The sequence below is a fragment of the Megachile rotundata genome, chromosome 8, assembly GCF_050947335.1.
Source record: "Megachile rotundata isolate GNS110a chromosome 8, iyMegRotu1, whole genome shotgun sequence".
Taxonomy (NCBI): domain Eukaryota; kingdom Metazoa; phylum Arthropoda; class Insecta; order Hymenoptera; family Megachilidae; genus Megachile; species Megachile rotundata.
This window is the reverse complement of record NC_134990.1, coordinates 11,158,020-11,170,464: the sequence shown is the minus strand read 5'-3', so window position 1 is coordinate 11,170,464 and position 12,445 is coordinate 11,158,020. Positions and strand designations below refer to the sequence as shown.

General features: G+C 32.4%; 2 protein-coding genes across 4 annotated transcripts; both read left to right on the top strand.

Moving 5' to 3' along the window:
* Nucleotides 1–81: 81 nt before the first annotated feature.
* On the top strand, nt 82–6,627 carry Nrt (Neurotactin). Of its 2 annotated transcripts, XM_012294207.2 has the most exons (8): nt 82–228; nt 388–455; nt 1,712–1,933; nt 2,638–2,829; nt 3,154–3,367; nt 3,453–3,948; nt 4,040–4,708; nt 4,791–6,627. In XM_012294207.2, exons 3-8 carry the CDS (start codon nt 1,721–1,723, stop codon nt 5,176–5,178), a joined length of 2,172 nt encoding a protein of 723 aa, XP_012149597.2. In that variant the 5' UTR covers nt 82–228; nt 388–455; nt 1,712–1,720; the 3' UTR covers nt 5,179–6,627. The 2 variants fall into 2 exon arrangements, with proteins under 2 accessions (XP_012149597.2, XP_003707123.2); XM_003707075.3 differs by lacking the exon at nt 82–228 and having other exon boundaries at nt 235–455.
* Nucleotides 6,628–7,570: 943 nt separating this feature from the next.
* Nucleotides 7,571–11,922, top strand: LOC100881066 (uncharacterized). Of its 2 annotated transcripts, none has more exons than XM_076534100.1 (10): nt 7,571–7,926; nt 8,474–8,733; nt 8,809–9,012; nt 9,107–9,664; nt 9,749–9,924; nt 10,013–10,091; nt 10,175–10,498; nt 10,596–11,098; nt 11,179–11,399; nt 11,484–11,922. In XM_076534100.1, exons 2-10 carry the CDS (start codon nt 8,527–8,529, stop codon nt 11,759–11,761), a joined length of 2,550 nt encoding a protein of 849 aa, XP_076390215.1. In that variant the 5' UTR covers nt 7,571–7,926; nt 8,474–8,526; the 3' UTR covers nt 11,762–11,922. The 2 variants fall into 2 exon arrangements, with proteins under 2 accessions (XP_076390215.1, XP_003707122.1); XM_003707074.3 differs by having other exon boundaries at nt 7,572–7,926; nt 8,441–8,733.
* The last annotated feature ends 523 nt before the right edge of the window (nt 11,923–12,445 follow it).

The following is a 12,445-nucleotide window of genomic DNA, read 5'->3' as shown; positions in this document are numbered from 1 at the left end:
GATAAAAATAAATCTTTTCTTGCATATTCAATAATTTATTTGATTTATGTTTATCATCAATAAACGTTGTTCTTTTCATTTTTGTTTCATATGAGTGAGGCTGAAGGTGGGGAGTGTTTTTAAAAAGAGATGACTGCACATGCGCAGATCCAGCCAATAAGGAATTTCGTATCCCATTCAAATTGTGAGGGGAGAAGCTTCGTATACAGATGTAGGACGGCAGTCCAGGTAAGGACGCGCTTGGCGTCGTTTTTGATCGCAATTGTCCTGTTTGAAATTGTTTAGTGATAGAATCTGAAATCGAATTGGTGTATTATTTTACGATTTGTAAAGTGATCGTCACTAAGCAAATTAACTTGCACGCCTTGATACCTATCAATTTTCCAGAAAATCCTCAGTACACAAGAAATCCTGCAGTATTCAGTGGCGTCCTTTCTCAGTACTCTTCGAAAAGCGTGAGTGTTTACAAATCCTTTTTAGTTGTATTTAGTCAACAGTACCATTTACTCGATTCGTACGATGAAAAACTAAATGAACAGAATCGTGGGCGTACTACCGGCTTGCGAGATGGAATAATCGATTATTTGTAACGTTATCAGAAAAGAGCGGCTTAGCGTAAACAAGCGAATCTTGTAAATAATACGTGTTTGTAAAACGTTAAAGATATTAATAAAACATAAGTATTTGTTTGGGTCGTATGTCAAGTAAAATAAAGAATGTAGTCTTGAAACCGGTGTAAGATTATTTTACTTGAATGTGAAAATAAAATATGACTTGAGAGAATGAAGGTAATTATATATATGTATATATAAATCATGTTACGAAAGAGAAAGTTTTACGTATTTGTTTCGGTACTGCATGGTAGTACCGACGAGTGGAATAATATAAAGGGACGGAAAGGTAGAAGAGAAAACAAACAAAAGAAGTCACTATAGTTCGACCGGTAAAATTTGCTCGATCGAATTTTTACCTTAAGCTACAGTCTACTATTGCCAGTTGCTGTGTTTATAAAAAAAGACGTTAAAGTATGCTAGTAATTCGGTAATAAATTGTAGTACAGCAAAAATAACGGATTTCAAATAAATGAAATTTTTGCTTTGCTGCATTAAATATTATAACAATACGTATATGTTCAATTATAATTTTATTTCGATTTTTGGGTAGCATTTAAACTTGGGACGCAATGTACCTCGTATTCAAAATTAAAGTGTTCAAATTTCTGTAATCTCGAATTTCAAATGTCTTTCCGAATTTTTAAATTTCTTCGAAACGACGTTCTGCTTATTTTTATTCGCCTCAATTATTACCGTGTCGATTAAATCGTGTACATCATAATATTCATATATCGATACCGTGTTAATTGAATCAATGAGGCAGTTCCTACTGTCAGGAAATAAAAGTCAGGTAACTATGTACAACTAGAAGCAATAGGCTCAGAGAGCAATGCCATTCAATCGATCGGTTTATGTCTGGGCGTCCCGACGCCAGCTGCAATGTTTAAGCTTACGTACAGGGTGATCCATATTGCGGTTTCCTTCAACATTTTCCCCTCTATTGTATAATACACATTGAATATGTTTTATTATTTATATTATTCAATAGTATATCGTATTTTAATATTACACAATCTTTTTTAATATTTTATGCAAAAATTTTATTTTTATATTATGGGAATGTAAATTAGTTTGGTGCAAGACTTCTGAATTTTTAGAAATAAAGAATGAGCCAAGCAGATCAAGAGAAGAGTATGGACAAGAAAGAAATCGCAGAGGAGGAAAGACAGAAAATGCTGAACGCTGAAAATACGAAGCACACGGTAGAGTCGACCACTCCAGACGCGGAAACCGAAGAACAGAAGCCTAAGAGAAAAATTCCTATTGGCGGTATTAAGATGCCCGGCTTTTGTCGCACAAAAAGCAAGGAACCTTGCAAAGTAATTTTATTTTCTAATCTTATCAAAAAATTTCAGTAATCGTTTAGAATAACCACCGCCATTAATGACCTTGACATATGTTATTTCATTTAAATTAAAAATTATTGTAATTACAACAAAAAATGATTGATTTTAATTTTGATGAATTATTTTGAGGAAGACGACATGAACAAATTTAATTGAAAATAATATTTAAAATTATATTTTTCTTGAGAGGTAATGTTTTTGCATCAGCCTGTACAGATTGTTCTTTCCATTCATTCTACCATGTATTGTAGAAACGTAATTGAATTTAAATACGTATATACATGCACCTGTTTTTGCATTCTCTTGTAACTAATTTAATCCGAGTACGTGTATAAACGGACGAAAGAGCAATTCATATATACAATTTCCTTTGGTTGATTAACGTTTGTTTACGACGAAACAACAGCACTCAAAGAGCTCAAGTTCCTGGGGCACCATAGCGTGTTCATAAAAGGGTGCTCATAACCCCGTAACGATTTTTATCCAACATTAAACCAATGGATGACGTCAGACAGACAGTACACCTGGCATTATTGATTACGCGCCCTTAAAATAATAAGTATCCTTATAATAAATGATGATGATTAGCCCCCCAAAAATTAGTCCTTTTAAACAATTTTACGATAATTAATTTTTATTTTTATAGAACGATTACGATTTTTATGTTTTATTTTTAGGAGGATGAGACTAAACCGAACGAATCGGGCGATGGTGAAACAATCGAGAAAAATGCTAAAGAAAATGAACAAAATGTATCTTCTGAAAAAACAAATACGCCGAGTAAGGACGCTAAAGAAAAAGAAGCTCGCAAAGGAATACTTGACGCTATAAGATTACCATTAGTCTCTGTTTTTCCTAGAAAAAAGAAGGTGATTTTATAACATATTCAGTGATTAGATTACATTTAAGTTTTCCTGCCATTTTGTTTACGTTAAAAAATACACGATTGATTAGACGGTAAAAATAACTCGACAAACGAAACCCTACAAAACCCTTAAGATAGTAGTTAAAACCCTCGAGCACGTAGTCTTTTCTTCAGGTACTCCCCTTATCCTATTCATAGGTACTTATATACTTCAACGTTTTAACCGCATTTTACGTGAACGTGTACACGAAGTTTACTTGGTATACTAAAACGTTTTGTATTTTATTCCATATTAAGGATTTGCTTTAACCGAGATGACTGTTTGTAGGAAGGAGAACTAGAATTGGGAACCACAGGAGCAGCTGGATTAGCGAGTGTAGAGACACTGGACGACACCGCGACAGAGAAAAATCCTATTGCCAGCGACGATGGGATGGAAACTGTCCGCCTCGATGGAGATGCTCCAGATGGTATTGAATCTCCAAAGCAACATTTCCTCGTTGCTTGCATATCCGCTGCAAGAAGGAATTTATTTGTATTAGGTATGCATAGCATCTATATATCTCTGCATATCTATGTTTGGAAGGTCGTAAGTCCGTTTAAAATAACCCTTCGTTTATAATTCAGTGGCCTCGCTTTGTATCCTGATGTCAGTCGTGATCATTATCTGCGTTGCTTGTATTGGACCAAGAAAGGATTCGTCGCAGTTAATGAAAAACGGAAACTTCATCAAAGCTGTTACTTCTTGCGGTCCTGTACAAGGCATATCAGAAGATGGTGCAGTCGCATTCCGCGGTATTCCTTATGCAGTTCCGCCGCTGGAAAACCGTCGTTGGCAGCCTGCGGAAACTTTACGAAGAATTGAACAATGCTGGACAGATACTTACCTGGCGCACAATTCTTCTGAAGTTTGTTGGCAACGTGAAGCTTCCGGTGCTGTTGTTGGAAGCGAAGATTGCTTGTACTTGGATGTTTTCACACCCGAAGTAAGATACGATTCACCTTTACCGGTGGTCGTTATGATTGGTGCAGAGACTCTTAGCGGCGGCTCTCCAGGTGTAATGCAGCCTTCTGCGAAGTTAGCTCGAGTCCGTGATATGGTCTTCGTTCGACCCAATTTTCGGTAGATAACAGTTTCTTATGTTTGAACAATTTTAAGATTTAAGAATGAAAATGTAGACTGTATTTTTTATATGCTTTCTTTCATATTTTAGATTGGGAGTCTTTGGTTTCTTAGCCGCTGAGCCGCTTTCAAGAGCCACACATCCACCTACATCTGGAAATTATGGTCTCTCAGATATCATAGCAGCACTTGAGTGGATTCGGTTGAATATCGAAAATTTCGGCGGTAACAAAAAGTCTGTTACTTTATGGGGCCACCGAGCAGGGGGAACTCTAGTAACAACCTTAGTTGGTATTCGTCGAGCAAGGGATCTTTTCCATAAAGTTTGGATATCCAGCGGTAGCGCAATATTCCCCGGAAGAGAATTACATATTTCAGAGCAACTTAGCGGTCAGTTTTTGAATTCTATAAGATGTAACGACGCTGCTTGTCTACGGAGCAAAAGCGCTGAGGAGTTGATGGATTCGATCCCGGAAACTTGGCATCTAGGAAACGTTGGACTACCTGAAACTAGAGAAGCAACGTCGAGAGACCGAAGACATGAGTGGCTTGTCCTGGATGGTGCCATTCTTCAAGAACCCGTAGGTCAAATTTGGGCAAGAGATGAATTCTCGGTTAAGATTGTAATGGGAACCACAGCTCATGCTGGAGCTCCTCTTAAATACCTTAATTCGAATACTACTCTTAATTCCACACAAGTAGAAAAAATCGTAAGGGAATCTTTACTAGGAACGTCAGGCTTGGCCGATGAAGCTCTCAGGTTAAAATAAGTTTTAAACTTATTGTGTTGAAAGTATAACAATTGGTTTGATGTTTAATTAATATTCTTCTTATTTTTTTAGGCGTTACAATGCAACGTTCAAAGGTTTAGTGAGCATGATTTCGGATATTCGTGTAGTATGCCCACTTCTTACGGTTGCCAGAATGAAAAGTAACATTCCGTACTATGTAGCAACTCAAGCACGTGGCCAATTGGCTGATCCTGACAGTGATGCTACAGCGATACTTGGATCATATGCTGCACGTACACCTTCTGAGAAAAGGCATGTATCAGCGATGCAACAACTTTTCAATCACTACGTTTGGCATGATGAAGTAGCTCAGATGGATCAAAATGGTGTGAAACGAGTTCTCATTGTTGGGCAAGATACACTTCCTGACAATGACTATCCAAACTGCGACTTTTGGATAGAGAAAGATATCGTTCCAACTTATGGTCGAGTTGATTGAAATAGTTTCCTGATTGTTTATTTAATGACGATTTTAGAATTTTTACCAAATTCAAGATGTTCTGTGTAACTACGATTTTCCTTCAAATTTTTGAAATTTTTAGTCCTTTTATACATTACAAATGACAAAAGCGGATAGAAGATGTTTTAAAACATACTGACTGACGAAATTGATATGAAGTAAATGGAATTTTTTTACAAGAATAATACAATACATAAGTATCTATTGCACATTTTCAAGACAAAAGCAAATGTATTTGCTTGAACTCACTCGAAACAAACGTTTCGTTTCCTTTTCGTTTAAGCTATAAGGATACTTAAAATACTCGTACGTTGTTCTTTTTGTTGAGAGTTATATATAAGTAAAAGGAGTAGTAATTATTTGAAGGTTTAGACCGAAAGCATATTCGAAAGTATTCTATTTGCCAATTTTATAATTCACATATTGTATTATTCTATAGAAAATTAATATGATCCAATAATATAAATTGGATTAATAGAAATTGATTATGAACACTTTGAAATTACGAATTTTTACATTTTACCTAAAATATGAAGTATGCCAGCGGGAAACAAATATTTTGATAAAAATATTTATTGATACAATTCTGAGATGTTACCATTTAAACAATATAACTCAATATATACCTTTTCAAAAGTGCTGCTTCGATAAAGTATAAACTGAATAAGTTATACGGACGTTTTAGGTATTGAAAAATATGAACAATTTTAATTGTTTCACTAGTCTTTCGTGCATACAACCGAAAATAACAATTGCAATTTTTAATACGCTGCCAGATATCTATATAGGAAACATATATCTACGTAGATGATACTAATTGGTTTTTTGTCTTTGTACATATATCACTGTTGCTCCGTTTTCTTTTACTCCAATGTACTTAAAAATATTTCTGCTTAAATAATATTATAAGCAGGGAAAAATATATATGTATCAGATCTGACTTTTAACCTGTAAGACTGATTTTATAAATCTGCATTCTGTTTGCATATGAATGTCTTTTATATTAGTTTTAACTGGGAATAGCTTTATAATATAAAAATACCTGTCTTGTAGGCAGTGTTTATTGTACTGTAAGTTAAAGAATGTGTAAAAAATATTTCTTTAATCTCATTGTCTCACTATTGATGTGCATTTATAAAGTACATGGTCACTGTCATGTTTTCATAATGTCAAGTTGCACTGTTGCACATATTTATTAATTATATCTTGAAACTCTTACAGATTTAGAAATATTATTTCTACCCTCTCTAAACTTCAATCACAATTTAAATAAAAATAAACGTTCATTTTTTAACAAATGTATACAAATTTTAAATATTCCTAAATCTATTAAAGTTTTAAGAAATAAAATCATTTTTATGTTACTGTGCATTTGAATGTTTGTGTTGTATTTGAAACGAAATAAATTAATGTCATTCCTATTTTAAATTAATAGGTCAGAAATGATCATTTATTATGATAAAGTATATAGTAAATATTATTTATTCATATCATTACTATATAAGTACACTTCTTAATAATTTAATTATGTCCTTTTATTACATCTTGTTAATATCAATTATAAATTTGAATGTTGATACAGTTTTTAACATTGTTAGACTATTTTGTCACATTCTAATTCACACATAAGAAGTTAGTGTTATGTTACAAAACTTAAAAAATAATTATTTTGTAACATAATGTCATTGTATAACATAATTAAAAAATGAATAAAAATAGATTTTCATTGGTTTATGTAATAACAAATGTGATCGAAGTAAAACATTAATACTTTAGCAAAAGTGGCCTTAGAACAATTTTATAAAATTTATTAACACTATATTTAAAAAAGTACCAGTTAAAGATTATTAAAAAAGTGTTATATGGTAAATAAGAAAAAGATATAAATTTTTAGTTGTATAATAAGGATTTCTTAGTATATAAAATCATATTAACAAGAAACATTCATATAACAATATAGTATGGTTATAGATGTTTTATAAAAAATGCTAATAATCATGAAAATAAATTAATGCCAATATTAATATTTATTTTTTTCGACGTGTTTATATAATAATTTAAATATTCATACATTATTCATACCAAACAAATGGTTATCTCTTTATGTATACATATATTTTAACTAAAAAATTAAGATCTTTAGAAATGTTCGATCAGGAAAGTTCGAAATTTTAAATTTGAAATTGTAACAATCGATACATACATACCTAGATAATTGTAGATGATCAAGTACGCTATCACTATTGTATTCCTAGGTCCTGAAGTTAGTCAGGTTATAACGAATAATAAAGCAATAAAAGTTTGAGCATCACTGAAAAGAGTAGAAAGAATAAATGAGAATCACTGTTTGGAATTCCTAAGTACTTGATCGACAGTCTTATATTTTAGAGTTAGTGGGGTAATGATAAATCTATGTGGTAGTAATATGTGTTAGACTACAGTTGCCTCTTGAATATTGAATCAACAGGTAGATTTAAGTAGAGATTTGTTAAAATTGTTGAAATCAGTTTTTTTTAAACATGAATTAGTGAAAAATGTATCGATATAGTCAGAAGAGAATTCAAACTACGGTCAGCCGGTGAGAAAGGATTTTATTTTTGAAAGCGTCTGCCAAGTATACACAGAAATTCCTCGCATTCCAACGTTGGTCCAGGGTCTAGCGAGGCCAGCATCCAGATGAGAATGTTACTTTTGTGATTACTCATTCGGTGACATCTGAGGAATGTGGTAAGCAAATTTGTTTCCTCCTACACTTTATAGACTTTCTTTTTATTTTTATTGTATTTTTATGAAAATGCTTTCTTTAAATTTATCTATTGCGATTATTTTCATCTTGCTATTCCCCGTGTATATATTGACACATTATGAACAATGCGTGGAGAATTAGTTTTTACGTTAAAATATATTATTTCTAATTTTATATAATAATACGATACTTTTAATTTTATATTAACGCTATTTATTTATTTTTTTACATCGCCACATATGAAAAATTGAAAATATGAATTTTATTAACGATTTGTAGAGGCGCGGATAAAAATCGATTTATTTAAATTTAGATCTATCGACTGTCGACTACCTGTTGCTACAAATACAAATATGATTTATGCAAAATATTTTGTAACGAAAAATTAGCGATTAATTTGTTTAAAAAATGTATTTTAATGGTTTTAATAATAATGATCTAATATAATACTACAAATTTTAGCTAAAATAACTATTCTTTTTTTCTGCTGTATAGAAGAATTTATATACTGTGGCATGTGTGGCATAGGTTGATGGAAAGAAAAGGTGCTGGATAATCCAAATGGATAACACAAGCCCATTATGGCCCAGCATCTGCAAGCACAACATCAACACGAATTCTTACCACTTTGCGATGTATTATTCAACATAATTTCACTTGCATCCTATTTTTGCGACGTTGTTTTCGATTTTGCAATGGTATATGCTCTTGCGCATCATTCTGTTGCTCCTCCCATTCTATTTCCTTTGAGCATTATTCTTATAGCAACATCATTAATTATTTCTCAGGTTAGATTTTCAATTATTTCATTTAATTTATTAACATTTGCATTTGGTTAATACATATTTTATTGTTAATTCCAGATTATTAGTATACGATGGTATCTATGGGGTGCCAGAGGCAAATTAACTGGTAATACTATACCAGCTTGCAATATTAATGAGAAAAAAGAAAGCAATAATTGGACAATATGGTGTGTTCTATTACTTCATTCAACTCAAGTAGGCGTACTCTGGAGATACTTCAAATTATTTATTCCAGTTAATTTAACTTATGTCAAACATGAGGTAAAGAATTATTAGATTAGTGTATATAAAATATCACATATAGTTAATGTTACAAAATATAGCACTTTTATACAAATTTTTACTCTTGTATTAGGTGAGAGAACTCTGTGTATTACGCCTTATTCATGCATTTTGTGAAGCTGCACCAATGTTACTTTTGCAATTGTATCTATTATCAATTGGAATTAATAATGAATCAAACACAGATATTGTTAAAGGAAAAGAAACTGAAAGTAGGGATAGTGACAAACTGGCAAAATTAACAGCAGTATCTGCTGGTCTCTCTTTGTGGAGTGTATGCTGGGCAGTTGCCAGTTTTAGTAAGGGTGCAGCACGTCTTCGTAATTTAGAACGTTTGGTGCTGACATGGCTAGGTGTGCTGGCACAACTAGCATGGCGTTTAGGAACTGTAAGTGCTAGAGTAGGAGTATTAGTAGCTTATGCTTCACTTTATGGTGGGCAGTGGCTGTTAATTGTTATGGCACTTCATTGGCTATCAATGTTGATGTGGCTACTGCTTACTCCTGATGGCCTTTTTCACGGTGGTGAACATTTACCTATTTTAAGAAAAACATCTTTAGCATCACTTCTTGCGTTTGTTTACATATTTGCATATGTAAATTTACACGAAACGAATCATCGTCAAAAAATGGTAATTTTTCAGTACATATTAAACAAATATTTTGTATTTTAAATGACAAGACTATCTGTAAAAACATTAAATATTTTTGGACAGGTAATTTTTTATACCGTCATGTTCTTGGAAAATAGTCTACTCATAGGTGTGTGGATAGTTGGTATCAATAGAAGTGATCTTCTTCCACACCAACATCATCCAAACCCTATAACTTTAGTACTTACGTTTTTAGCTTTATTTTTCGGTGGTATGTTTTTCATGGGTCTTTATTATAGGTAACTATAGAACCAATTATTTTATTCAGTCATATGAAACACTCTTCTCAGTCATGATAATTACTATTAATTTTATACCTTACTCCAGGTTTTTCCATGTAAGAAGATTGAGGTACGAAGCTGGTGGTAGAATGACGGCTTCGAATCTAACAGCTTTGACAAATCAGGTATAAAAAGAATCATTCATAATCGGAACACCGAATATTTAAAGTATACCGTCATCACTAACATAACAATGACATGTTTGCAGGATAATTTGGAAGATAAACAAATAGAATATTCAGAAGATAAAAAAATTAACGTAAATGTAGGAGTAAGAAGAGTTAAATTAAGTAATGGTGGAATACCAGGAGTATTTAACTGCCGTTTTGCCAATCCAACGGTAGTAAATCCAAACCGTAAAAAGAAAAAGCCAACTACTTTTGTACCTCCACCTCCACCACAATCACAAACTGAAGCTGTTACAGCTTCTATAAATACACTAGGAGATACGAAACAGCGGCTTGGTGTAAATAATAATTCACGTCAATTAATACCATTCTGGAAGAAATCCGTAAATTCTAGTATAATCTTGGTAATACAAAATTATTTTATTAACAAAAATAAAAGGAATGTTATGAATTATTGTTTTTCCTTTAACTTATATTCAGATATTCATTATTTTGAGGTAGAGCGATCACTCAAACGAGCAAAAGATTGGAGTAGATATTGGAGCAACTGGATCCCTGAGTGTTAGTTTGATCAGGGAAAAACTCCAAGAGAAAAAGCAACAGCAGCTGCGAGAATTAAGAGCTATCCAAGAAGAGATCAAAGAAGGAAAATTATTTCCTCCACCCTCAGCTTCGACCTCCTCGTTCTCATCATCGCCTGCATCGAATCAACAACCACCACCCAATACAAAGTTGCACACTTCTCCCAGTTCTCCATTATTTACATCTGCACCATCTGCAATTGATCAAAATGGAGGAGTAACGTTATCTTCGTGGCCTCCGGTAAAAATGCACTGCCTTCTACCTCCACCACCATCTTCCTCCTATTATCCAAATGTTCATCCTTCAAATTCATGGAGAACGACACAGAGAGAAAGAGCAGACACACCGGAAATTTTGCTCGCACCACGATGTCTTCCTCATCATTATTCTCATTGGGTACCTTCCGCTCACATTAATCATCGGTAATTAGCAAATATATAACATAAAATAGAATATCCTCATTGTTAAATAAACAATGAATAAATAAAAAATCACGTTTAAGCCAAAACGGTGGAGAAGAAAGTTCCAAGGGTGAAGGAGAAATCGAAGGAGAAATTAGCGATATGGAGGGTAGTCAAGTTTCATTGCCTCGAAGCTATACTCTTCCTCGAGAATTTAAATATAATCACCCAAATAATATTGCCAGGGATCGAGAACGACGTGTAGGGAATAATAAGGTGACATCTTCGCGTTTTTATTTACCTTCTACCAATAGTTCTGATGGTAGGTATTGTTTCTAAATTTATTGTTTAAAATACACGTTAAAATTATATTTCATAAAATGCATTATACAAATTTGTTTCTCAGGAGATGTGGATAGTGCGGATAACGAAGATGAGACAGATTCTGAAGTACATTTCCGTATGAAAAACAATCACAGGCATAATAGTAACGGGGAAACACAACAGCAGCAACAACAACGATATACGTTCGAAGATAGTAATAAAAATGAATTCTTGCATTCTAATTCTGACTCTGTATCGGCTGTTATAATTTCCGGGAATTCATATTTACATAATTCTCAAGGATTGTTGCGACCAAGTCAGTTATTTAGAAACAGGGTTAAACACGAAACAAAGCTTTGAAGTTTTCTACTTTTACAAAGAGAGTGTATAATAGCTAATTGAAAATTGGGAACAGAAAAGACTGTATGTGACTTATCTTTTATAAAATTAACACTTTTTTAATCAACATTCCAATGATGCAGAGCATGTTTGTATATACATAAAGTAGCCATGGAGATACATTTTTCAAGTAGTACCATTTCATTTGTTCCTTGTAAATGATGGGAAAAATATGTACAAATTTAATATGTGTCAAATAACCAGGTACGTTTATTTAAATATTCAGTTTTTACAATTTAAGCATTTTTGAATTCGAAATAATTTTAGTACGTCATACATTATACTAATTTTTTCAGTAAATTATTTGGTTCCATAATTGTATCACATAAACAAATACATAGCTTAAAAACCGTAAATAACATTACTCTTTTATATTTAAAATATTTCATTTTATTGCATCTATAACAAAATAATGTGGGGAAAATCTTTTTTACATATTTATTTACAAATTTTTTTATTTGTAATTAGCAATTTTTTAAACAAAATTACTTTTTTGTACTTATAGCAAAAATATTTATTATGAACTTTTTAATTTATTAATAAGTACAATTAAATGAAAGTAAAATAAATATATAATATTGTACAAACAATAAAATATTTTATGTATTTTTTATATGATATATTTTCATACATATGAAAAATATA